Source organism: Myotis yumanensis, unplaced genomic scaffold, assembly GCF_028538775.1.
Source record: "Myotis yumanensis isolate MYYU_CA2020_CCGP unplaced genomic scaffold, mMyoYum1.0.hap1 SCAF_1, whole genome shotgun sequence".
In the NCBI taxonomy this organism is placed as follows: Eukaryota; Metazoa; Chordata; class Mammalia; order Chiroptera; family Vespertilionidae; genus Myotis; species Myotis yumanensis.
The window spans coordinates 225377540-225404163 of NW_027223752.1; the positions used below are offsets into that span (position 1 = coordinate 225377540).

General features: G+C 48.9%; 1 protein-coding gene across 1 annotated transcript; it reads right to left on the reverse strand.

Moving 5' to 3' along the window:
• Positions 1–9210: 9210 nt before the first annotated feature.
• SLC34A2 (solute carrier family 34 member 2) lies at positions 9211–25054 on the reverse strand. Its single transcript, XM_070398442.1, has 13 exons — positions 24994–25054; positions 20155–20269; positions 19918–20052; positions 18374–18502; positions 16984–17127; positions 15939–16050; positions 14650–14845; positions 13836–13931; positions 13369–13489; positions 13029–13196; positions 12515–12631; positions 12299–12423; positions 9211–11071 (listed from the first exon to the last, which is right to left on the reverse strand). Exons 2-13 carry the CDS (start codon positions 20264–20266, stop codon positions 10448–10450), a joined length of 2079 nt encoding a protein of 692 aa, XP_070254543.1. The 5' UTR covers positions 20267–20269; positions 24994–25054; the 3' UTR covers positions 9211–10447.
• Between the last annotated feature and the right edge of the window lie 1570 nt (positions 25055–26624).

The following is a 26624-nucleotide window of genomic DNA, read 5'->3' on the forward strand; positions in this document are numbered from 1 at the left end:
AGCGACCCAACTAAAAAATGGGCAAAGAACTTAAGTAGACATTTTTCCAAAGAAGATATTCAAACAGCCAACAAGCACATGAAAAGATGTCAACATCCTTAGTCATTAGTCATTAGGTATAAGTATTCTCTCTTTACTGTGACCAGCATGGCTAGAGAGCAACACGAGTCCTGAGTAGGGGTGATGGGGGATTGAGAAAATGAAAGAGACAGACACAGAGACAGTAGGGAAAGCTGGGACCCAGTGGAACAGCTGAACCTCTGATGGAGAGACAGTGACCCAGAGCCGGTGTAGCGCGTTTATTTTGTACAGTATGATTCCAGGAAGTTTTACTAGAGTTTAAGACAAAGGAAATTGCCGAACCGGTTTGGCTCAATGGATAGAGCGTCGGCCTGCGGACTCAAGGGTCCCAGGTTCGATTCCGGTCAAGGGCATGTACCTTGGTTGCGGGCACATCCCCAGTGGGGGGCGTGCAGGAGGCAGCTGATCGATGTTTCTCTATCATCGATGTTTCTAACTCTCTATCCCTCTCCCTTCTTCTCTGTAAAAAATCAATAAATATATTTTTAAAAAATACTTCTTCTAATTAATTTCCTTTCAATGTGCACGGATCCGTGCACTGGAACACTAGTTAAAAAAAAAAAAAAAAAAAAGACAAAGGAAATTATGTGAAATCATGGTTAAAGATCAAGCTGCAATTCTTCATTCTTGTAGCTTCTTTGTAATTGTCACTCCTGGCTGAGCCCGGATAATTGCGTCCGTTCTGCTCCCGGCTGAACTTAAATAATGAAATTCACCCCCTGGACCTGAGCTAAGATTCAGGTTGACAACATACCTGCCTGCTGGCACAGTATGTTTCCAGGATGTGGCTCTGCCAACGCCACTGGACTCAGCTGACAATAATCAAAGAAATGCTCATGTGCCTTCCCAGGCGCTCTTTACAATTAGGGAAGTGAGTTGCCACTTCACAGCCAGTAGAATGATTACAATTTTTTTAAAAAGGGAAAATAAATGTTGATGAGACTGTGGGGAACTTGGAACCCTCACACATTGTTTATGGAATGTAGACTGGTTCAGCCACTGTGGGAAACAGTTTGGTAGTTCCTCCAAAAGTTAAACATAGAATTACCAAATGACCCCACAATTCTACTGCTTGGTAGAATTATATACCTAAAATAATTGAACACAAGGACTCAGACAAGGAAACGTACATCTATGTTCACATCATCAGGACTTGAAATAACCAAGCAGTGGAGGGAGCCTAAATGTTCACCAATAGATGAATGGATAAGCAAATTGTGGAATATACATACAATGGAGTGCTGTTCGGCCATAAAAAGGTACTAGTTGAACCTTGAAAACATTATGCTACGTGGAAAAAATTCAGAAACAAAAAGACACATATTGTTCCATTTGTAAAAAATATCCAGAAAAGATAAATCCATAAAGAGAGGATACAAACAAATAGAGGGTTGTACAATAGGGAGAAAACTGCTGAATGGGTAAGGGGTTTGACTTTGAAGTAATAGGAATGTTCTGAAACTAGATAGAGGTGGTGGAAACACAACATTGTGAATGTACTAAATGACACTGAATTGTTCACTGCCACTTAGTTTATGTTATGCTGTAGGAATTTTGCCTCAATAAATTATTTGTTAAATCATGAGAGCACCAAAGCCAGTCTTTAATAAGCAAACAATCAGTCTAGTGGGAATAAAGAGGTGAGCATGCTCCCCAGGAGACAAGGGTATCTCTCCTCACTTGAAAATGAAGAATGATAGTAGTTCCTGCCTCACAGAGCTCATGGGGAAACAGATGCGTCAGCCCATATAGTGTACTTAGAAAAGGGCTGTGCACATGGTAAGTGCTCTCTACATGTTATCTATCCATATTATTAATTCTTGCCCGAGGAATCCACTAGAGAGCGTCCTCAAAAAATTCTAATGCAAATCAGTTTCTCTTTTATTTCTACTAATATTGTTAAAGTCAGCAGCCTGTCATTTGAAAAATAGAGGTGGGACAGAAACAACCAGAATCTACTTTACTGTCCTTTGCAAATACAACCACCTTCGTGCTTCCATCTTCTGGGTAGGTATACAGTCCCCATTTTGCAGCTGGAGAAACTGAGGCTCAAAGAGGTCAAATACATTGACCAATACCTCACAGAGGGTTAGTGGTAGATCCAGATTTCAAACCCAGCCTAGCATTTACCAAATCTCATAAGCTTCCTAGTTCACTGCACTGCTTCTTCTCTCAAAGCTACTCTCTGGCCCCAGCTGGTTTGGCTCAGTGGCTAGAGCAGTGGTTCTCAACTTTCTGGCCCTTTAAATACAGTTCCTCATGTTGTGACCCAACCATAAAATTATTTTCGTTGCTACTTCATAACTGTAATGTTGCTACTGGTATGAATCGTAATGTAAATATCTGATATGCAGGATGGTCTTAGGCGACCCCTGTGAAAGGGTCATTCGACCGCCAAAGGGGTCGAGACCCACAGGTTGAGAACCGCTGGGCTAGAGCTTCAGCCTGGGGACTGAAGGGTCCTGGGTTCGATTCTGGTCAAGGGCACAAGCCCGGGTTGCGGGCTCGATCCTCAGTAAGGGGGGTGCAGGAGGCAGCCAATCAATGATTCTCTCTCATCATTAACGTTTCTATCTCTCTCTACCTCTCCCTTCCTTTCTAAAATAAATTTTAAAAGTATTTAAAAAAAAAAAAAAGCTACTTTCTGGGCCAAGCCTGTGGAGAAACCACGGGAGAAAGGGAGAGCTCTGCAGGGGTGTGCAAACCCTGCTGGCTGGGATTCCCAGCACCGCTGACTTTCTGATTAGCCTCAGCCACTTCCTTGATTCCTTTCATGATATGTTAATCCTGAACACCAGACTGGGGCCTGCCTGATGTGACCTCACCTCACTACATCAACCTGCTGATTTGAAAGTTCTGAGACCTGTTGCTGTCCACTGTACCACCCGGCACTGGAAGAGAAGCTTCTACTCATGCTGGTGTGAGGGGTTCAAGACATATATGTCTGCCCAGATCACCCCTGATAGGATGGTGCCTTGCCTCTGCCCTCTACCACCTCAATTCCAATACCCTTTGCACTGGATCCAGAGTTGCCTGTGTTATCAGCAGAAGAAGGTGGTCAGAGCATGGGAAAATGACCTCCGCTAATCAGCATATGCTAGGGCCAACCAGGCGCTGAGGGAAGGGGTGGGGGGCTCTCACTTGCTAGAAGTTTAAGCTGGGGATGGGGAAAGTATAGACACTTAAATAAGGAGTAGTATATTAACAGTGAAAGGTACAGCCTACTAGCCAACCTGTGTCTACTCAGGGTTGATAGCAGATCTCTACCCCTGAGCAACCTGGGTGCCGGGACACTGATAGTCATCTCTTCCCCATACTCCCTTCCTGTGATGTCACTGTAACCCTAAACCTCCCCTGGTCTCAGACCTCTTCCTCCTACCTCCTCCGGCCTTAGGGAATCTGGTGGGCTGCATTGGAGCTCGCTTGCTTTTTACTAAAAGCTAGAGAACCCGGTTCTCAGGGTAAAGGGCCAGTCAACCAGAGGAAAACAAAGCAGACCGCAAGCCCACCTTTGGAACGGGACACGCCGTGTAAGGAAGCACTTGCATGACCCCGAGGGCCAGAGCCTCCTGAAAGGTTGTGTCTCAGGGGGCTCCTTGCCTCACCCTGGTCTCGCCCTGCTGACCCTCAGCCTCAATGCTCAGCGATCTGCATGCAGAGGGCACCTTTGACTCTCTGGACAGGCTCTGTGCCTAACACCAGAAGGCCAACGCATTCACTTAAACAGTCGGGACATTTTAGGCAGCTGTAGGTTGCAGCATGAGGGGAGGGCTATCATAATACCAGCAAATCCTTACTGAACTTCTATGTGCCATGCAGCACAGTAAGTGCTTTACACACAGTATCTCACGCAATCCCCCTAACAGCCCTTGGACACGGATATGTGAACACGTTATCCCCATTTGACAGATGAGGGAACTGAGATTTAGTGAGATTAAGGGATTCGCTTGTGATCCTGTTGCTACTACTCATAGGAGTCCAGATGTAACCAGCGGCCAGACCAGTTTGGAGACAAAGCCCTGAGGCAAGAGATGGAAAGGGTTCGAAACACAGGGGCAGTGGAAAGCAGAAGGGGCAGGACTTGATTAGAATAGAAGAGGAAATTGATCGGCTGCTAAGCCTGGTTGAAGAGGGTGGGGCAGAGGAAGGAATCTGTGATGACTATAGCAGCCTCAGTTCTTTGGAACAACAGAAGCTGATATGGAAACCAAGTGCTCATTTCTGCAGAGATGAATTAATAGTTCCGTAGGGGTTGCTGTGTGTGGCAGCCCCAGCGATGGAAGGAAGGGGTGGGGAACGTGAGAGCTGTTTTTATAGAGTCATCAGACTGTGGACCTTCTGTTTGTGCCACTTCTAAATAATTCTGAGAACATGTGACTTCTCAGTATTTCACCATATCCATCAGGATCCAGTTCAAACTCCCCAGAGAGCATGGCGACCTTTTTATCGTTATCTGAACTAGTTGATCTCTGGGCTCCGGGTTCATGCTCCAATAGCCCAGCCCAGCTGCCCTGCAGGCAATTCTTCAAATGTTCTAAGGTCCATCGCCCTCTTCCTGTCTCCCTCTTCCGCTCCTCCCTCCCACAAGCCCTTCACCTGTCTGATGAGAGCGCAGGCAGCAGTGCTGTGTTCAGGGAGCCTTTCTTCCCTCCACACCTCTCCTTTCCAAGGCACTGGGTCCTCTCACCTTCTCTGTGCTTCTCAGAATCAACAAAATTTGTATTTAAGCCTTGCCTCAACCAAGCAAGGTGCTAGGTGCTTTAATTATGAATCTCAGCATCTCCCTCAGTGTAGTATTTATACCCCTGGACACACATGAAATGTGTCTAAGTAGATCTGAATGAACTTTTAAATTTTTAATAGCTATGCCTTTGCTTTAATGTTCATTAAGGGGGCAAAAAATAGCAGGACTCAAACATCAAACCCACAATTTCACAAGCATTGCAGCATAAGATTAAGCGAAAGTGGGTGGCAAAGTTAATGAACTACAGTTGACCCTGAACATCACAGGGGTTAGGGGTGCTGACATCCCCTGACAAGTGGATCTGAGCAGTTCAACACCGTGCTGTTCAGGGGTCCACTGTGTTTTGAATGGGTGGTTGGAAATTGTATGCCAAGGGCCAATATAAGTTATAGACGAATTTTCCATTGCCTGAAGGTCAGCACCCCTAACCCACCGCCTTGTTCAAGGGTCAACTGGGATTGTAGAGGTTGTAGGGGGATATAGCCAACATTTTAAAGGAAAGATGCTAACACCTGAGGTTTGAGGAAATCTCACTTAATCCTTACAACACCCTGTGAAATAGGTATCTTTAGTTTCTGAGATTGGAAGCCTGCAGGTCACAGAGGTTAAAAACTTGCCTCAGGTCGCAGACTCTTTTTTTTTTCTTTTTAATATATTTTTATTGATTTCAGAGAATAAGAGAGAGGGAGAGCTGGAACATCAGTGATGAGAGAGAGTCCTTGATTGGCTGTCCCCTGCATGCCCCACACTGGGGATTGAGCCCACAATCCAAGAATCGCAACCGTGACCTCCTTGTTCATAGGTTGATTCTCAACCACTGAGCCAGCCAGCCGGGCAGGTCCAGGCTCTTGGCGGGGGCGGGATGGGGGACAGGATGGCTCTCAGTTGGGTTTACTCCTCCTCCCCTATGAAACTCACACTGGCTTTGTGTGTTTGTATCTCTCTGTCTCTGGGCAGTGGGAGATCCTTGAAAGCAGGACCCGGCCTTCATTGTCTGCATGCCCCTGGCCCAGCGCCCTTGCCAGTGCTCAGTAGGGTTTCCTGAGGTTCAGTGGAAAGAATGAAGGCCTGGAGTGATTCCCAGGGCAAAACACCTTCACCAGCATTTGCATTGAATTCTCCCAACACTCCTCGGGAGAAAGGATTATCACTACCATTCCTGCTTCCCTCATGCAAACACTGATGGTCAGGCTTGCCTTTGAGGAAGGGTAGAAGCTGGAACATTCCTTGGAAATGGAATGGGAAAGCTGAGACAGATTTCAGAACAACCTGGCTGAGCAATTTACAGGCAGGTACAGAAGACCAAGGGGTGGAAAGCCCCCAGGGCCTAGCAAAGGACAGTCAATTGTAGGGTGGGACCTCCTGGTTATGTATATATAGATAAGACAGAAGGAGAAGCCTCCTCCTTGAGTAAGGAAAGACTCAAGGCAAATCCAGTCCCCCAACTGACATACTTCCTGGGGGAAGGGGTCATTCCAATTTCTTAGTGTTTTCTTTCATTACATTATTTTTACTAGTGACAAAATAATGTAAGTCATGGTCAAAATATTGGGAGGAGAGCAGATTCATATACATGTTAAACATAATATAAATGGAGCCACTTCCAAATGGAGTCAGAGCTGCCATCCCAGAGGAATAGAATAGCCTTGCACAGCTAACTCCTCAAACCTTTAGCCAAAAGGACCTTTGGACTGGGCTAAAACAGCACTGTGTTCCAAACAACTGACTGAGATGTCCTTGAGAATGCGCATCACTATGTTATCTTATCTGTCCCTATAGAAAGCCCTTCCTTAGGTTCTTAGCCGTGGAAATTCCTTCCTTCTGTTCCTGTAATTGTCCCCCTCCCCTTTCTCATAAACACTGCATGCCTTCACCTCTGGATCAGAACACTATTTGGGTTTCTGCCTGAATCACAGCTTCCCCAACAGCACCTGCTCATCTCAATAAATGCTTGTTGCCTCTCACTTTGCCATTTTATTTTTAGGTTAATATATATACATACATATAAAATTTCTATAAATATTTCTTACCACCCAGAAATGTTAACATTTGTGTGTGTGTGTAGAAAATGGAGGATAAGTAGGGTGGGGAGCTAGGGAGGAGGAGGAAGAGGAAGAGGAGGAGAATAGTAATGAGGAAGGGAGAGAGGCTTAATTTTTGCTCTTTTCTGGAACAGAGTTCTTATAAACATGATTTAGGGATCACCTGCATCAGAATCGCAGTTTCTATGCATTTTTTTAAAATGCAGATTCCTGCCTGGCTGGTATTGCTCAGTGGTTGAGCATCGACCCATGAACCAGAAGGTCACCATTGGATTCCCCATCAGGGCACATGTCCAGGTTGTGTGCTTAATCCCCAGTGGGGGGCGTGGAGGCAACCGATCAATGATTCTCTCTTATCATTGATGTTTCTATCCCTCTCTCCCTCTCCCCTTGTCTCTCTGAAAGCAATAAAAAACATTTTAAAAATGCAGATTCCTGGCCCTCAAGCTACTGAAATACAGTCTCTGGAAGGAGGCCTGGGGTTCCACAGTTGAGAATATTCTGGAACAAGTGCTCACAGAAGTCATCCTGGGGTGAGTGGGGTGGAGGGAACTTTTCTTGGTGAAAATCCTCCTCAATGCTTATTCCCAGGCCTGCCTGGACATCTGCAGTTTTGAAGAAAGAGTCCCATTATTCTTCACAGGAAAGGGTAAGTGTGCTGCTTTGGCCTGCTAGGATGTTCGAAGATTTGGGGCTTCCTCCCTGGACATCAGGGATAGAGTATTTGAAGATACCTGGGGCTGACGGGAGGGGAAATTGAAAGGAGGCTGAGATCTGAGAGGGGGCTCACTGAGCACCAGGGAGGTGAGCAGAGGAAAAAGCCGGACATTTGCAATGCCCTGGAGTACAGAATTCCTGGAGACTCACATTAGTGGGAGCGCAGCAGGACTCAAGTACAAGGTGAGCATGTCATGTCTGTAACAGAGTAAGCTGACAGCCCCGAGGCCATGCTTTCCATTCAAGCCAGAACTTTCTTTGCAGGAAACAAAAGAACATGAGAAGCCCTACCACATCCTTTCTCACTCTTTCTTACTTTTGTGCATTAGTCACCTGCCTAGGCTGAAAATGAGGATGTTGAAGCAAGGGCAGCCGTAGTTCCTTCTCCTCTTTCTTCCTTACTCCTCAGTGAGGTCAAGAGTTGATACAATGTGCACACACCAGGGAATGAAATCAAACAACTGAGTGAGTTCTGCTGTTCTGGTAGGAATGAAATACATGTATGAGCCATAAAATATGAGCAATGAGATTTTAGCAATTCTGCATTTAAAACTGGCATCACACAATGCAAACAGAAAAATCCTTGCTAATATTTAAATTTTATAAAGAACTAGAGGCCCGGTGCATAAAATGTGTGCACAGTTAGGGTCCCTAGGCCTGGCCAGCAATCAGGGCCAGTCAGGTTCCCTGCCTCCCCGCTTCCTCCTTCCCTTGCTCCCTCAGTGCCCCGCCAACACCACTGGTCGCCTGCCATGTTCCGCGCCTCCCCCTAGCGGTCAGCGCATGTCATAGCGAATGACTGAACTCCCGAGGGGACATTTTGCATATTAGCCTTTTATATAGATAGTCTTACAGATGTTCGAGGATTTACAATGGTTTGGCTTGTGATTTTCTGACTTATGGTTGTGCGAAAGCAGTGTGCCTTCAGTAGAAACCAGACGTGGAACTCTGAGTTTGGATCTTGTGTAGGAGCCAGCGAGATGCAGGTCCCTGACTAGTGGTAGCAAGCCACAGCTCTGTCAGCCATGACCACGAGGGTGAATAATCAACCCTCTACAGTCTACTTACTGTGTTTCCAGTGATTTGTGGAAATTGTGTTGAGCATGTTTAAGGTACGCGAGGCTAAGCTAGGCTGTTCAGTAGGTTAGGTGCATTAAATGCATTTTCAACTCATAACAAACTTTTAAAAAGTCAGAAAACTAGAAAAAGAGGAGGGGAAAAAAAAAAAAAAAGACAAGACCAGAGAGACCATAGAGGAACTGGTGGAGCATCATGGTAAGTGAAATAAGCCGGTCAGAGAAAGACAAGTACCACATGATTTCACACATATGTGGAATTTAATGAGCAAACTGAACAAACAACAGAGAGAGAGCAGGCAGACAGTTCTGGTAGGGGAGCTGCTGGAGGGATTGACAACAAAAAAAAGAACTAAAAAGCCCATGGAGAGGCTGGAGGAAAGGAAAGCTTTCTACCTGCTATGCCTGTAATGGCACTTTACTCCTGCCTTTTGACCAAGGGGACCAACAAATTATGTAGCTGGCCCTGGCGGTGAGTAGTAACATTTGAGGGGGAAATAGCCCCAAATTTTTAGTAAACAGTTCCAGGAGGCCCTAATTTCCCTGTAATTGAAAGCAACACACTCTTTTTGGGTTTGATCATCTTTATTTTTTCTTTCCCACAACCAGTTACAAAAAATACAATCAATACAGGTACAAGGATCCAATCTGTAGAGTGCAAAGAGGGCCGCAGCCCGCCCAGGCTTAGCTTTTGTATTTACAGTGAGGCACAGGCAGGGCTTACAGAGGAGTGTTGAAAAGCCAGCATTACAAAATACAGATAGTGTTGTTTCCCTTGACATTTCCAAATGAGAGCCCCAAACAAGTCACACTACTATTACTATATAACTTATAAAAACGCTGTACAGGTGCACGGCTATAAATATGGCGTATAAATGGCTGTTAGGGAATTGGTATCTACACGGGGGAAGGCCAGGAGAGGGCTTGGTTTGGTGTCCCGGCCTGTCATGACGGATGCGCTGTGGCGTAGTCCCCCCTCCCCGGACCTGGTGGAAGTCTCCTCTCCAGGGAGAACTAGAGGTGAGGAGTGTGGAGGGCAAAGGGGTAAATACAGCTGGGGCTCTAGAAGGCACAGAGGGCATGTGGGGCAAGAAGGAGCACATCCCTTGGACCCACAGACACACACGGACACTGCTGTCACCTGATCTCCCCTTAGGAAGATGAGGCAACAGGTGGGTCAAAGTGCATCCTGGCTCCCATCCTGGAAACTCAAAGACTCAGCAGGTAAAATGCTTGGACTAGCCATACCTGCCCAGGTGAGGGAGCCTTGGGGAGCACTGGGAAGAGAGCAAGGCCCATGCCTGTGTTCTCTAAGGCCTCTTGCCCTGAAACTGTCCTGCTCTGGGGAGAGGACACCTGGGAGGCAGCTGTTCTGGGTTGAAGCCAGGCTATGGTAAAGGTGAATTTTATCACAATAAGAAAAGCATATGTGTGTGTGCATCTTTGAGAACCTTCCATAAATGCCTCCCTTGGGACTTCAGAAGATGGTTACATCTGAGAATAAGTCCCATTGGCCAACCCATCTGTGTGCAGGAGTGGGTGGGTGGAGGGGATCCGTTATCGAGCCAGGCTTCATTGTCTAATTCTCTTTCTCACCTTCCAGGGAGTGGGAGACCAGGGAGCAGGGGTGGAGACAGAGCAACCATGCAGGCTGACACATGCGCAAAGGGGAATGAGAGTCAGAGCTGATGTTGATGCCATTTCTCAGCAAAGTGGAGAACGGCGTTGCAGAACCAGGAGGGAGCAAGGGAGACCTGGGGCCCCTCCTCCCACCTCGGGGGCAGCCCCTACAAGGCTGTGAGGCTGGAGGTGGTGTTTGTGTTCAGGGCGTCCACTTTGGACTTGGGGACCCCTTCCGGGGCCTCCACGACCATGGAGAGGCTACGAAAGGACTCGGGGACCTTGATGTGGATGTCCTCCTCCTCCACGGGGTCCTGGCAGCACTTGCTGCAGCGGCAGCACGTGGGGCAGCAGAGCCTGCAGCAGAAGCGACAGCAGATGCGGCAGCAGCAGCAGCAGTTCCTCATGCAGCAGCCAGTGGCCAGGGAGACCGCGATGTCCCAGGGCTTCAGCGAGCGCATGCACAGGGGCAGGAAGTTCCAGGTCTGGAACACCTTGGGCAGGATGCGGGGGCAGCGGGCCTGCAGGAGCTTGAGCAGCACCACCAGAAGGATCACGAGGATGATGGGCACCCCCACGCCCACCAGCACTGGCCACCCAGCCAGCGAGAGGCCAAACACGGACAGTGGGACCAGGAAGAATAAGATGACCAGGTAGAAGATGGCAAACCAGCGGTACTTAGCTGAGATGTTGCCCAGCCCCTTGGCCAGGCGGATGGGCAGGCGGGTGAACGGGATTGGGTACCACAGAAGGATACCCGTGATGTTGAAGAAAAAGTGGCACAGGGCAATCTGAAACACAAGAGGTTAAACAGGTGAATGGTCTGTCACGTGGTGGTGGTAGTGGGGGGGGTGGGGGTTATAAGGGGGTGTCACCTAGCTGGCTGAATGGCTGAGGTAGTAGAGTCAAGAGGCCTGTATTGCCTGAGGGCCCACCATGTGTCAGGTTGAGGGGAGGAGTGTGTGTGTGTGGCTGGGAGGGGGTTGACCAGTTGAATTACAGCACAGTTTTCAGAGCCTGAAGTCCTTTAGGCAGACTAACAATGAACTTCATGCATGTGCCCACTGCTAGCCTGTGTGTTGGCCCTGCGGTTTCCAGCTGAGCAGTTAAGAGCTAGAGGGGCAGAGGGGAAGGCTCGCAGGATAGCTGGGTCCCTTGGCTCAATGCCCCATTCTAGGGAGGGGAGAGGAGGAATGGGGACAGTTAACAGCATCAGCAGCTGACGTTTATAATGTTTACTATGAGCGAAACAACTGTTCTAAGCACGTTATGTGGATTCCTTCAATCCTCAAACAATATCCTATGAGGTGGCTATGAATATTATCCCCGTGTGATATTAGAGATAACTGAGGCACCATGGGGTTAAACTATTTTCCCAAAGTCAAACAGATGAGAGAAGGTAGAGGTGGGTTTCAAACCCAGGAAGCCTGACTTCAGAGGCCACTTACTGTCCTTTGTCCTCCCACAAGGTACCAGGCATCGGGCTAGGCCCTTGAACCAGCCCTGGCTAATACAGTAGACACGTGTGGCGACTGAGCACTTGAAATGTGGCTACTTCAAAGACTTAGTTCAAAAGAGAATGTAAATTATCACATTTTAAAAATATTGATTACATGTTGAAATAGTAATGGATTAAATAAACACATCATTAAAATTGATCTTCCTGTTTCTTTTCACTCTTTAAAAATTTCAAAGTACATGGGTGACTCAAATTTGTATTCTACACTCACATTATATTTCTATTGGACATCATGGCTTTAGCCAGAACCTCAGATCTTCATAATGTCTATGATTCCAAAATACTCTTTCTACCTCTATCAAGTGGCCATCCCACTTTTGTTTAATCAACTGCCAGTGATGGGAGTCTCGCTGCCTAAGGAGTAGATGGCTTCTCCTCCACATTATCATTAGACTTAACAAGAGAAGCAGGGTTGTTGTTAGAAACCATCTGCTTGCAAGACCACTGATATTGTCTCATCCCACCCACAGAGCCACTGCCCCATGCAGCATTTCCTGACCTGGAGTGAGCTCCTCAAGGTTTTGCCTGGACTGGCCAAGGCGGCCATGATGGCGGTGGTGGTGGTGCCGATGTTGGCCCCCAGCGTGAGCGGATATGCCCTCTCAATGCTTATCACACCGACACCTGGGGGAAAATACAAAGTCCATAACATCAGTCCCAGAGGATGACAGGAGATGGTAACAGTGGGAGAGGGAGAAGCCAGGGAGAAACTCACCGATCAGTGGGGTCAAAGTAGACGTGAACACTGAGCTGCTCTGCACGATGAAGGTCATGCCTGCCCCGACTAAGATAGCCAGGTAGCCAGTCAGCCAGGAAAAGGGGAAAGGGAAATCTGGAAGACAAAAGGAAAAGTGATCTGTCACAAGCCTTCTAGGAAGGCATGGGATGGAGGCCTAGGGGGCACCTCCACAGGACAAGAGTGGGTGCATGTGCTAAGGTAGGAAACCCGTGGAAAGGATGGTTCCACAGCTCTGGATTTGAGCTGGCTCTTTCTCAGGACCTTGCAAACATGCAATCCAAGTTTGTTCCTGTTCCCCAGGTCCCACCCAAGACACCAAGAAAGATTTCAAGGGCCAAGAGTGTCTTAGCATCCGCAGCTTCTCAAATCCAAAGATAAAATCCATACAGAGGCCGCTGCTAGATAAGAATCTAAAGGAGCTTCCCTGAGGTGGCAACAGTGATGCCAACCCTAGAAAGCCCCAAATGGGGGAGGGGAGCAGTTCACCTACCAGTGTTGATGGTCTTCTTGATGACAACAGCTACTCGCCCCTCGAGCACAGAGCCCAGGACCTTGACGATCATGATCAGACAGCCACAGAGCACCAGCAGGGAGGTGGCCAGCAGGATGATGCCAACAACAAGATCCAGGAGGTTGGCATTCACAAAGAGGTGCTGGCCTGAAGAAACCATGGTAAGTCCTTATTAGAAGGGCATGGAGTCCCCCAAGCCACAGATTGTTATTTAGGTCCCAGCTTATTCCTTCTGTCTCATAGTGACAGAATCTTGGTTGTTCACCACCAGCACCCCAGATAGCCCGTCCCAGGGGCTAATGCTCTGAGTTCTACTCACACTTGGCAATATTCTCCCGGTGGGTCACATTCTTGATGGTCCAGGTGTGGAAACCATTTGTCCAACAGAGGTCGGGGGAGGTGCAGTTCTGAATCGAGGGGACGGTGACATTCATCTGAGTCTAGATGGCAAACATAACACTCAATTTTAGTGGGGAGAAGGGGGAGACCATGGTCTCTCCATAAATGGGAACAGAAGCAGCCAGAAGTCAATGGACATGAAAATAATGCCAAGTGAGAATAATGTATCTGTGGTGTGGGATGGGTCAAAAGGTTCTCTCTATTCTACTGCATTCTGTCTGTCCATCCAGCATTCAAGGACTTATTTCCTTATGGGCCAGTTTTGATTTTTTAGGAGTTTCCAATTTTCTTTTGCCTGACCTTTTATTTGCCCACTTTCAATGAAAGAATTTGCTTCAAGTACAGATGAAAGAGTCGACTCACCCACCAATATTCTTAGAAACTTACCACATTGGTCACAGTTTTGCACCAAATCTTGATCAGACTCTTGTTCTGAGCTGCTGGGTCATTCATTGCAATCTGGTTGATAACCTTTTTATCCAGCTGAGGAAGGCAATAGAGAGAAGAGGGTCAGCACATACTCAGAATGAACATGGGAGGGACTCGCAGGGGCTGCTACAGACAGGGCCTCAGAGGAGGTGAACAGATGGCGAGGCCCTGCAAAGGTGAGCTGGGACTCACCCTATCAGCACCTAGACATCAGCAAGTGCTTGATAAATAAACGAGTGAAAGATGTGAATAGTGAACTGGTGCCCATGTAGGTATTCACTGGGTGACCGAATGGCAGAGAAAACCAGAAATGAGAGTGAGAGGGCAAGGTCTAAGCTGGCCCCTTCTCCTAAGGCAACATTCACAAAGCCTTCTTTCATTTTAATAATATGGACAGACTTTGGTGACCAGAGGGAAAGATGGATGGGAAGGGAAGTAGCCTTTCTTTTTGGCTAGAAGTAGGATAATACTTTGCCAGTAACCTCACTGGTGCTGAGGTCAGTAGTGAGACCAAAGTGGCCCCAGGTGTCCAATGGGCAGTGCTTGAGCCTTGAGAAGCACTCACCATCTCCCTCCACCTTCCAACACAACACGCATGTTGAAGTCAAGGAAACAAGAAAGGTCCGTTACGCTGCCTAGTGTTTCCCCAGTTTCATTTTCCTTGGCTTTTTTCAGAGGCAGCCAAATAGCGGTGTTCAGAGATTCCTTCCTGTCCATCCCCGACTGAGAGGGGTGAAGGGCAAGGGGGAGGGAGTTAACACTTGGCCCTTACCTGGATAATTTGCTTTGTAAGAGGGTTTGTGATAACTTTCAGAAGTTCCGGGGCATTTTCTCCGCTTTTGAAATGGAAGGAATCCACTATCAGGTTGGTCAGGACCTCCAGGTAGTGGGTGGAGACCTCCACAGGCAGGAGCACCAGCACGGAGAGCCAGTTGAAGAAGTCGTGGACGGTGGCCCCGGCAAAAGCCCTACAGAAGGGAACCCCGAGCCAGCAGCCAGGTTAGTCAATGAGCAAGTGGGCACCAGTCTAGGAAGGTCAATCTATTGAAATATCTCCAACAGGGGTGAGCAAGGTCAACCACATTCCTATGAGCAGGCACCGCCATAGATCACATGCTTATGTTTATATGTCAGGGGTTATCCAGAGGCAAAAATTCATCTAACAGCGAAAAGAGCCCAAAATCTGGATAAGAAAACCTTGAATTCCAGCCATTCCTCTCAGCAAAGTTGCTTAGCCTCTTTGTCTCTCTACATTAATAAAATGGGGCGTAGGAAAGCCAACTTGGCTTCTTGAGAAGATCAGATGAGCAAACACCCTGGATAATGTGCAGTAGTGTGTCATCTACTGCTACTGCCCCCCAACCAGCCTGTCCAAGGCCATCTGCCTGACCCACTGCACGAACATCACACAGACAAGCTGAAAACTGCCTCTCCATCTTAGTAAAAAAGAAAGAAAGCTGTCACCTGTTAGAAGAGAGGCCAGGAAATGTGCTTACTTTTTACATTAACCTTTTGGAAGAAAAGGGTTTCCTTTGCCTGGTTCCAGCCCGCCCCATTTCATATCTCACACATCCACATCCACAAAAGCTACATTTTGCCTTTCAGTAGCAGGTGAGTGAAGAACAAAGACAAAGTGGCATGGGTTGAGCTGGCCAAGAATGAAAGCTTCAGGTTATAATTATTTCTGACTAAGCAGGACAGGAAACCGCAACCTAGCTGGCCTTGTCTTAACTGCACCATGTTGCAAGTGGTAAGCTTCTAGCTAGGGCTCGAATTTAGGGAACCCTGACTCTGTGCCAGGCACCTTGCTAAGTGTTTACCTGTATGACTGTGTTTACTCCTTTAGATAACACAGTGATGGTGCCATTCCTACCCCCGCTGTGCAAATCAGGGGGCTGTTTCCATTCATGATCCCTACCCTCAGCTGCACTCTGCTGTGGCCAGGAATAGGCGGGCCAGGGCTGACAAGCACATTCTCAGTGTTGATCTAAAGGTAGTTATGACAAGCTGGCCAACACCAATGGGCCTGTTGGTGGCAAGGGCTGGTTCTGAGCCTCCTACCTTCTGAATACATTCCGGTCTCCTGCCTGCATGAGCGCCACAAGGGTGTTGGTGATCGAGGTCCCAATGTTGGCTCCCATGACAAAGGGGATGGCAGTCCGCACCGTCAGCACTGGGTAGAAAACAGGAAGTCAGCAAGCCAGCGAGTGTAGGTAGGCAGCCTGGCCAGGTTCTGATGTGCCCTGGGCAGGCTGAACCCATCAGGCTAGTCACTGCCTAAAGCAGCAGCATTTCACCTGTATGCACCTTGCGGTGAATCTGTCGAAAGCTAGGGAGACTCATATAGAAATTTAAACAAAAAGACTTTTTTGTTTTGGACCAAAAAGACTTTTCAGCACATAATTCCAGGGAATCCACAGACCCCAAGAAACCCTTCGTGAGCTCTACTTTAAAGTGTCTTTCTCAATTCCTCAGATGCAAGCCCACCTTGAGGGAGCCCAGAAAACAAATAACAAACATGGCAAATTCCTGGCAGTATAATTTCTTTTTCTAAACAAGATTAATATAGTGCCACAGTGTTCCGGCACATAAGTTATTTTAAAGAAGTAATATCTTTTTCTAATTGGACTCAGAAAAGGCTCTAGCTAATTTTGGCTAAAATGCTGGTTTGGGTTGAAAATTCATGTGTTCACACTTGTCCCACTCAGGGAATCTGTCTCCGCTCTCAGTCAGGTTCAAGTTTGGAATGGCAGCTGCTCGCCACATATGACTACTGACCCCTTAAAATACAGCTAGTGCAACTGAGCAGCCGGGCTATATATTTTCAATTAAACTCAATTAAGGTTAAATAAAATTAAATAGCCACATATGGCGAGTGTCTGCTGGACTGGACAGCACAGCGCCAGATAATTCAGGGTCTATTCTCAGACTGGGCTATGGAAATAGAAACAGGAAGCTGCCTGAGGTTCAGAGTGGAACACATCATAGTAGGACAAGATGGGGAGATCAGGGTGACAAGCCTGGACACATGCAGAGTAAATCATGGGCTCCCAGCTGCAAGGGAAACGCCTGGAATAGGTCTGGGCTTGTGGTTGCCTGGACTCACGTGAGGAGGCCACCATGCTGACGATGATGGATGTGGAGGTGCTCGAGCTTTGCACCATGGCTGTCACCAGCACCCCGATCATCAGTCCCGCCAGGGGGTTGGACATGATAGAGTTGCTGCTGAAGAACTTCCCGGCCATTTTTCCTGGAAAAACAAAACAAATCATGGCTACATGTTAGGGGGTTAGGTGGGCACCAAGTGGCCAACATTTGGTTGTGGATCTCAGCCTCCAGCCCTGCTGGCACCTGTGGCAGCTTGCTCCCTCGTGCATTTCCCCTGCACTGCCTTGATGCCAGGAGACATACCCCACCCACCCCCAGACCCTGTTCCTCTTGTGGCTTCATCCTGCACCCTCCCTTTCTTCAACCACTAGCCTTCTGATCATGAATCTGGCCTCAACTCTACTTGGCCCTATGGGTGCCAGTGAATTTCCTGTCTCAATTCCTATCTCTGGGGTGTATTCCCAATTCATAAGATTTGTTCTCCAGGAGTGGATCTTCTCATCTATCCACTCTCCCTCCCCCAAGCCCCAGCCTGTATTTGAATGCTGGAGGTGTCATTTCTGTGTGTGCCTCTGAGACCCTCACTGCTATTGCTTCGGGCCAGGGGGGCCAGAAGTGGCATCCAGAAAGTAAGTCCCTTACCCCAATTCTCCCAGGTCACAAAGATGAGTTCTCAAGAGAGGCACCAAGGGGTGCAAAAAGGCATGTGCCAGGTGTCCCCCAGACCTGAATTTGAGTGTCATTATGCCAATTACAGGCTGTGAGCCTTAGGATCTCTTTGAACCTCAGCCCTCTCCTCTCTAAATGGGAAGGGCTTTGGGAAGGAATGTTGAAGACAGTGCCCCTGAAAATGCCCGGACCCAGGAGGCATTCAAAGTGCTAGCTGTCAGTGTCATTGCCCATTTTGGGTAGAAAGGTGACCAAGCCCGTGGTGAGTTCACACTTCACGGCCACGCTGGGCCATGCTCAGCGCTGGATGAAGGCTCTCCCAGTCTGGGGACCCCTGTCCTTCTCTGGCAAAGGTCCAGCTTTGATTCTCTTAGTAACTTTGGCCTAAGATTATTCTTATCCAACACACCCCTCAGATGGGGGCCCCCAAGAAGGAAGGGATCCCTTAGATAAATCTATGTCAAACAGCTTCCTGTCTAAGGTTCGTGGACAAACACAAGGCCCTGGATGCCTGGAACTGGCTCCAGCCCTGGCTCCTGGCCTAAGCCACCTATGCCAGTCAGATTTCTGTAGGCCTCAGTTTTCTCCTCTGTAAAATGGGAGATGAGCCGAGGTGGCTCCCAGCCCTAAAATGCAGCTGGAAAGGGCTTGATGCCTGGCAAGGATCTGAACCAAATGAGAACACCCCTACCCCAGCCCTTCAGCCCTCCCATCCATACCTCCAACCAGCTGGAAGGCACTGCTGAGGACATCCAAGGAGCACACGAACAGGTAGAGGAAGCCCAGGAGCAGAAGGAACTTCCCAATCCCTTGCAAGATACACAGAATCTTCCCTTCGGTGTCTCTCTCTGGGGGATGGGGAAAAGCACAAAGACTTTTAGTGTCTGAAACCCTGAGGAGTTTGGCAGTGAACTCTGAATCCCCCCAACCCCCCTCTACCCCCAGCCAGGGGCCTGTGAGCACTTATGGACAGCAAGGCCCAGAGATGGTAGGCAGCTGTGGCTGCAGTTTCAGGGAAATTACCACTATCGCCCACTTAGTTGAAACCCCTGCAGTGTCTCCACAGGATGTGCACTGGGGAGGAGGGGTTCGGCGTAGTCTGGGACAAGCAAGCCAGGCTCCATGCTCAGCTGAGCCCGTGTCACTGAGCGAGGCGGTGAAGAGCACTTACCACCCGCTAAGTGTGGGGTCAGAGATAATGGCTCTCCTAAGCTCCTCTGAACAGCACAGACTATTTTCTAGGAGGTGGCTGCAAGGTAGCAATCACGGCCTCCATTTGGGGAGGGCTTGGGCAATGCTTCGCCCTTATGGCTATTTTCTCTGCTCTTAAAGTGGTTCTCACCCCTCCCACCTCAAAAGCTCCTTTCCCCTCCCTGTCCTGCAATCCACAGATCACCTTACACCCTGAACCAGGAAAATAGTGCAGCATTTGCTTACTCGGCCATTCTGGCTATACTACCTCTGTCTTCCAGAAGACTTCTCTGATGCTTGCATTTAGGGGAGGGGACCCCCCCCCCCATCCAGCTTTCAGAGCAGGGACCCTAACTGCTCACTGCTGCAGCCACAGCACCTTGACAGTACCCAGGAGCTGGTCAGCATGCAATGGGTAATTAAGGAGCAGCACCGTGTCCAGCCTGGTTATAACCCCAGCAATGGCACATTTGCCGAATGAAGGAAAGAAAGTACCAAGGATTCCCCAATCATCACTCCATGCTATCACTCCATGCTTTCACTCCAAGCCTCCTAGACCAGTGGTTGACAAACTCATTAGTCAACAGAGCCAAATATCAACAGTACAACTATTGAAATTTCTTTGAGAGCCAAATTTTTAAAACTTAAACTATATAGGTAGGTACATTGTTATGAACTTAATTAGAGTACTCCTAAGCTGGCCTTTGCTAAAAACGCCCTCAATCTGATTGAGGTACATTCGCTGAGGTTGACCCCTACCAACTCTCCCATCCACACTCGTCTTGTATACTTGTTTCGTCTATCTCCTTTCCAAAAACCGACTTCTGCGCATGGGCCACGAACTTTCAATTGCACTGTACATGCGTGCCCGCATGTGGTATTTTGTGGAAGAGCCACACTCAAGGGGCCAAAGAGCCGCATGTGGCTCGTGAGCCGCGGTTTGCCGACCACTGTCCTAGACTGTCAGGTGACAACCCTGGCCAGGCCCTTTGTTCAAAGGTTTTCAGGACAGTGGGAAGGGAGGCGATACTGTAATGGTGGTGAGCTCGCTCCCTTGCCTATCTCACTTTACCTGTCCACTTGATCCCCTTGTGCTGAAGCTCGGGCAGGTCCCAGGGGTCTTCTGTGTCGGTGGGCTCCTCTATCAGGGTGGCGGTGGAGTGGGATGGCAAAAGTTCAATCTTGGTTTCAGAGGTCCCGGTGACATCTGGCCAAACAAACAACAAAGGCCAGGAGAAATGAGGAATCAGCCCCGTGTCTCTTGGGGTCCCCACAGGAGGCCCCTTGGGGCTGGATGAGCAGCACTTACTTTTGTTGGTCTCCTTTCCTTTCCCATCTGTGGGGGGTTGTTGGTTCGTGATGCCTTCGATGTATTTACCTGGGTTGGGCTGGGCATTTTCCACCTCAGGCCAAGGAGCCATGGTCTGTGGGTGGAAAAACAGAGCTTAAAGGAGCAGCCACTGAAAGGAGGTCACTCAGATGTCATGGCAGGGAGAGCCAGCAGCTGCAAGAGTTGAGGGAGTGGATGAGTGTTATGCTTACACCTCCTAAGTGCGTGCTCTTCAGTGCCATATTACACTCCTCTGTAGGCCTCCTTCAACCACTTCTTAACATGTGTTTCCATGCCAGCCTGACCTCTATTTCACTCTAACCATCTTTGATTTCCCTACTCTTTGTCTCGTCCTCTGTCTTGACTGTCCCCTTCAGTCAGAAAGAGGATGCAAATGCAACCACCTTCATTGATTCTTGGTCTGCCAAGTCCTCATGATCCTCCAAGGTGCCCCCAGTGGTCTTAACCTATATGCTCATATACATGTCACCTACTTTAACCAACCATCAGGTCTTCTGTGATAAGCAAGACACATTGGACCTGGTTCAAATCCTACAGGTGCCCCTTATCAGGGGCCATGTGCTTACTCAAGTCCCTTTATGCCTCTGAACATCAAGGTTAATGGTGATGCCTAGGAAAGTACCTGGCACCAAGCAGGCATCCAAGAAATAGTAGCGATTATTACTGTGCCATGCTGCCTGGATTAATTTGTCAGACCTTGTTCTTTCCAGGCTTCCTTCCTCAGAACCCATTTCCCTGGCAAAGGCTTTCTCAGTGACATGGAGTAGAAGTATGGCTCCTGACACAATGCAACCCAAAGTGCCGGAAGCCGGTCCATCCTTGCTGCTTGACACAGTCGCTGCAGGAAAGAAACATCTGCACAGCATATGTTTCAAGGGACCTGGCATATATAGCATATTGTTCTTAATATGTTTGCTCTCCTTAGTGCCATGTGTTTTAACCAAGGTCACCTCTCTGAGAAAGGTTGTTTCCTCAGGTGGGGATTTTTCCCTGAGGTTAGGGAGGGGATACAACCCCTTAATTAAGTGCCAGGTGGGTAGTTAAGCTACATAATCTTTACTCCCTGGAATGGAGATAAGAAACGCCCTAACCTTTGTAATAGAAATTGACAGGATTAAAATCGGCTGGTATAAATACGCATGTAACAAGACAATAAACGTCAGATCCTAACCAGAACCTAGCCAGAGAACATGGCAAAAGATCCTGGACAGAACCTGGCTACAGAACTTCACTGGAGAACCTAGACAGAACATGGCAAAAGAACCTGGATAGAACCTAGCTAAAGAACCTGGTGACTGAACCTGGCTGGAGAACCTGGAGAACCTAACGAGAGAACATGGCACCAGAACTTGGTTGGAGATCCTGACCAGAACTTCGCTGGAGATCCTGGAGGGAGAGCCTCTCTATGCTGATGAACTGAAACCAGTTTCCATGTCATTCATTCTTTGCCGACTCTGTCCACACCTTTGGGGATCCCTGGACCCGCTGGGGTTGGACTCCAGCACCAAAGGACTAGAACAAACAAGTTACAGAAGAGGAAGTACAAGTGGCTACAAATAAGAGTTCAGCCTCGTCAGTAACCCAATATGTGCAAATTAAATAAAATGAGTAAAAAAAAAGTTTTTTGTAAAATATATGTCATACTGGAGAGGATGCAGTAAGATGAGCACTACAGTCAATGCCGGAGAACATTTGGCAAAATAGCGACAGAGCCACCCATTTTATATAAATCTTGACCTAGTCATTTTACTACTAGGAATTAGGGATTGAGGATTTTCCCTAAGACAGTTAAAAAGACCTGCCTGGCGCTGATCGCCTCTTTGAAGGGGGCTTTGTCTAGCTCACTGCATCCTTGGGGTCTGCAGCTCTGCCTGGCACAGGGCAGTGCTCGGAAAATGTTTGCTGACAGAATGACCGTGATGTAGACCAGAGACCTTTGCTGCACTGTCAGAGTAGAATGTAAATAGGGAGTTTACTATGGTGCCTCCATTCAGTGTACTGGCATGCCATTAAAGAGGTTGTAAAGAATCAGAACAACAACAATAAAAAGCCTGGAAAATTGTGAATAAAGGACAATTGTTGTCCCATTCACAGCACTTCAATAAGGACCCAGAAATGTTCCATGGGGTTCAGAGTGGATGGTGGGATGGGGTGATTGTTATTTTCTTCCATCTGAAATTTCTAAATTTTAAGATACAGCCCAACCTTCAAATCCACATAGGTAAGAAGGTTCAGGGATACCTGTACTGTTACTCATATTGATAAAACTAGGAGTTAAAAGGCTCCGTTCTCCTAACACCACACTCCTGACCCAGCTGTTCCTCTCCCGGCCTCCCCAAGGCCACACTCCAGCACGCTCTCGCTACCTGCCACAGGAGCCGAGAAGAGTAAAGGCACCTATGTTGGCAGTTCTGATACCCAGAAAGGGGCTTTTGATGTCTGAGCATGAGGCTGGGGTTATGATCACACACCTACTCCTTCACTTCCCACCACTGGTCCCTACAGTCCATCTGGCTGTGTTGATAGTCCTTTTGGCTCAAATTCCTGCATCCACCTGCACAGCCCATGCCAAGAGGAAGTCTTGCAGGCTAAGGAGAGGAACTGTCTTGGCTCTTCTCAGACCTGTGTAACAGGGAAATGTAGGGCACCTGGCAGTCACCCAACCCCTACACTCTGCTTTGTTTGGGTCTTTCTGGACCTGTTCTGGAGCTGCCTGAGCTCAGCCCAAGGACATCTGAAAAAGTGGGAAAAGGAGGCATGAGGCAGCGTCCTGCAGACAGACCAAGACACCCTCACTTTCTCCCCCTGGGGCCGCCCCAAGCACAGGGAGGATACCTCTGCAGCCCAGCATGCAGGGCCCTTAGTAGCCAGACTGCTTGCTGAGTGCACTGTGCCAGGCACTGCTGCAAGCCTCGTCCACAAGTTACCCCCGTGCATCGCACCGCGCTTCGAGGGAATATTTTCTTACACTTTGAAAAAAAAATGATCGAGACCAAAAATTCCCAAGAGGGTGGTGACTACTTTTCTTTAGCTGCCTTTAGGCAACATAGCCCCCAAGGGCCTGGTAGTGGTGGGAGGGAGGGGTGTGGGACAAGAGACAGGGAAGCAATGGCCTGGTTTTATGTTGGTACATGGCTTTAATTTAGACTTTTGATAAGCACTAATAGGATTTTTAAAGACATTTGCCCTCTCTTTGTAGTAGGGCCCCATTACCATACCACCCTCCCAGTGTACCTTAAATTTGGGTTTAGAACATTTTAAGGAAATTCTGTGTAATTATAAAACTATATCAATTATTTTGCATTGCATTGGGGGGGTTAAAGGGCTAATTTATAATAAACATTTAAAACACATTTCCATCGTTTTGCAGCCCCCTTTTTGGACTCTTCTGCATGATTAAAATCCATTGGGATGACTTAACTCCCTGAGACATCCTGCTTGCTCCCTGCTGAGACAGCCATTCTGTCCCCAGGGTAGGGTTGGGATGGGATGGGAGGAGTGGGGTGAGGAAGGTGAGGTGGAAGGTGGCTGCCTTCTTTCTTAAGTTGAACTCAGGCTATTTTTGTCAACTTTGTGTCTAACAGTAATAACCCAGAGGTCCTCCCACCACTGGGGACTTCTTTTAATGAGTGGTTGAGCAATTTGGGGTGGATTTTGGAAGCATGCCCTTCTTGCCAGCAGATCATTATCAGCTGGTTGGTTGGCACAAACTAAGAGATTCAAACACGTTCAACACTCTCAAAAAAATGGTCTCCGAGGAGGCACAACTTTGTAAACATTCCCAACAAAGAGTAGGCGAACGAACTCCAACACAGGAGGGCTAACCCAGAAATCGCTTGGTGAACCCAACACACAGGGAGGGAGGATTGCACCCGATGAAACCAACAAGCTGCCTCCATGAAATGTTGGAGGAAGCTGCCTCCTTGGGAAGGAGCAGGAGGGGTCCTACTCCGTGCACCTCAGTGCCAGTGACCCAGGGCAGGCATCTCCCAGGGGATCGGAAGACTGAGTTAGCGCCATTCCACCGGCTGCCCTCTTTCTGGCCTGGAGAGCCTGGGTCCCCCCGAAGCTGCACCTGTGCCCATCTTTCTCCAGGTTAGCCACTTCCCTGGTTATCTGGCCTGATACCCTCAGAACATTGACAAATTGTGAGCTCTGTCCTCCCAAGATAAGATGAGGGACAGGCCAGCCCTCTCCTGATTCCGGCCACCTGCCCCGGTGAACAAGTTTGCACTGTGCCTTGCAGTCACTTTAGAGAAAGAACTTAGCAGTGGAAGTCATGCTGGGTGGGGGTGGGGTGGGGGTGTGCAGCAGGGGACAGCCACACAGACAGAGAATTTCAGCTCAAATCTCAGATGCCTGTTCTTGTAAAGAGGGGAAGCAGAGGCCCAGAGACTGAGGGACCTGCCTTGGGTCACAGAGAGAATCACTGACTAAACAGAGCGCCTAGCCCTCCTGATGCCGCATAATACTTCCATTCCCCACCCCCTTTCCCTCCCCAAACCACGAGCCCTAACATATCTATAATTTGAGATTTCCCCAAGTGTGGCTCATTCATAACTGCCAGTAGCAGGAGTGCATTCACAGGAGCTGTAGTAATAGCTATAGCAGTAACGCTAAGAAAGAAATCTGAAAATTTGGAGGTTTATGACTTTTTTCCTCTTCCTCAGCCCAAAGCCAGCCAAGTTTCCCTGAGGTCAGCATGGAGGGATATCTAAAAGAATTAAGTAGTTTAAGATTCTCGAGAGGGAGTGAGATGGGAGCGGGAAGCGCCCTGGCCGGGGCGGCGGTACTCACCAGCGCTCCCTGCGCAGGTAGTGGACCAAGGAGTCACTCAGGTGCAGCACAGCGGCCCGGTTATATAGCCAAGGTGTTGCGCAAAGAGGCCGGCGGCAGGGGCTGTCACCACGCCCCTCGCACATTCCAGGACCGCCTGTCGCGCCAGGGCACTGCCTACCTGCTGGCTTAATGAGCCCAACGTGACCTCGCCCGGCTGCGCGGAGGAAAGAGAGGCGGCCCGGCTGCGGGGGAGAAATCTCAGCCTTTCCCAGGAGACGAGGGTAGCGAACGTGCCCGCGCCCCGTGCGCCTCTGTCCCGGGCTGGCGCGCTCTGCTCTGTCCCAACGCAGGACACAAAGGATCCCAGCACATGGGCGCTAGCTAGTGGGGCTCCGGGTTCCCACCTTTCCCCTCCCCAAGAACCTGAATCGGCTAGTTTAGCTCCTCCGGAGCGGAGGAAGTCAGATAAACACCAGCTAGAAAACTCAGGAACAAAACCTTCCCAAACAAAGCCAGGATTGTTCGGCCTCACCCGTCTTTGGGATGCTTTCTGCTTAAGTAGCCCGGACTGAGCAATGGACACAAGGAGCCCTGGGTCTGAGACGGGACATGGCTGGATGGGCCAAGTTGAGGAAGCAAACCATGGCCCTATTTCACCGTTTGAGCTGCCTGTGTGTACCCTGTGTCGTCCCTCATTTTTTTCCATTCAAACCCGTGCCGGGGAGAGCCCATTACCACGCTGTTCCTAACAGCAACCCGACCAGGCTGACAGGTTTCCAATGCGTACACAAACGACTTCCTTGGGCTCAGAGCAGCTCCCTTTCTAGTTGAGGCCTTAGAGCGCTGGGAGGCATGACATGGGATTACTCAGGATTTGCTGAGCCAGGATCAAACCTGGGTCTCATCGCAAAACCCAGGTCTCATTCCCTCTGCCACAGGGCCCTGGTTTTACAGCTGAGGAAAGTACAGCTGAGCAGCTAAGCAGCTAACTAGCGGACCAGCTGCCCACAGCTAATATGCAGTGGGCGTGCCCTATGGGAGGTAGGCTGTTTTCATTCCGTAGCCAACAGCTCTCTCCGCTGCCGCCCTCGCCCTCCGCCCTCCGGGGAGAAGTCAGGAGTGTTGCTTCCAGGAACCTGCAGAGCCAGCCAGGATCTCCGCGGCTGACTGGCGTCACACTGCCCGAGATCAGTCCCGGGCCCTGCCCCTTGCTCCCCCTGCCTTCATTTGCTCCTGTGTAAAATGGGAATGCTCATCCCTATCTGAATTAGATGAGCTAAGATATCTTAGCACATAGAACAGTCTCCGGCACATGATGAGTGCTCAGGGTTAACCATTTCAGTTTCCCTGGGAACCTCCGATGTTGGGAGATGAATGGAACGCTTTGATTAGACTCATCTAGAACCTTGAGGCCATTACTCCACAGCCTCAGATGCTGGTCACATCGGTCCAGAGGCCAGGACATACTGCTTGGAGAGCGGGCATCAGCAAGCAAATTATTCTTCTTGGAGGGACACTGGTTTTTTGTGAGTGGGTGCTAGACTTAAAAGCCAGCCTTTGGAGACAGTGATCAACCACTGGTATTCATTGAGCTCAGCTCCACCCGGCTCCAGCCCTGGCCATGAGGGCTGCAGACCCAGGTCAGGGGC

Excerpts from the sequence above, each read along its gene's own strand:
- SLC34A2 (XM_070398442.1), bottom strand. The coding sequence starts at position 20,266 with ATGGCTCCTTGGCCTGAGGTGGAAAATGCCCAGCCCAACCCAGGTAAA. Across the intron at positions 14,846-15,938 it reads GACCGGAATGTATTCAGAAG|GGCTTTTGCCGGGGCCACCG; the intron begins GTAGGAGGCTCA and ends TCCCTTCTGTAG. Across the intron at positions 13,197-13,368 it reads CCGGGAGAATATTGCCAAGT|GCCAGCACCTCTTTGTGAAT; the intron begins GTGAGTAGAACT and ends TGGTTTCTTCAG.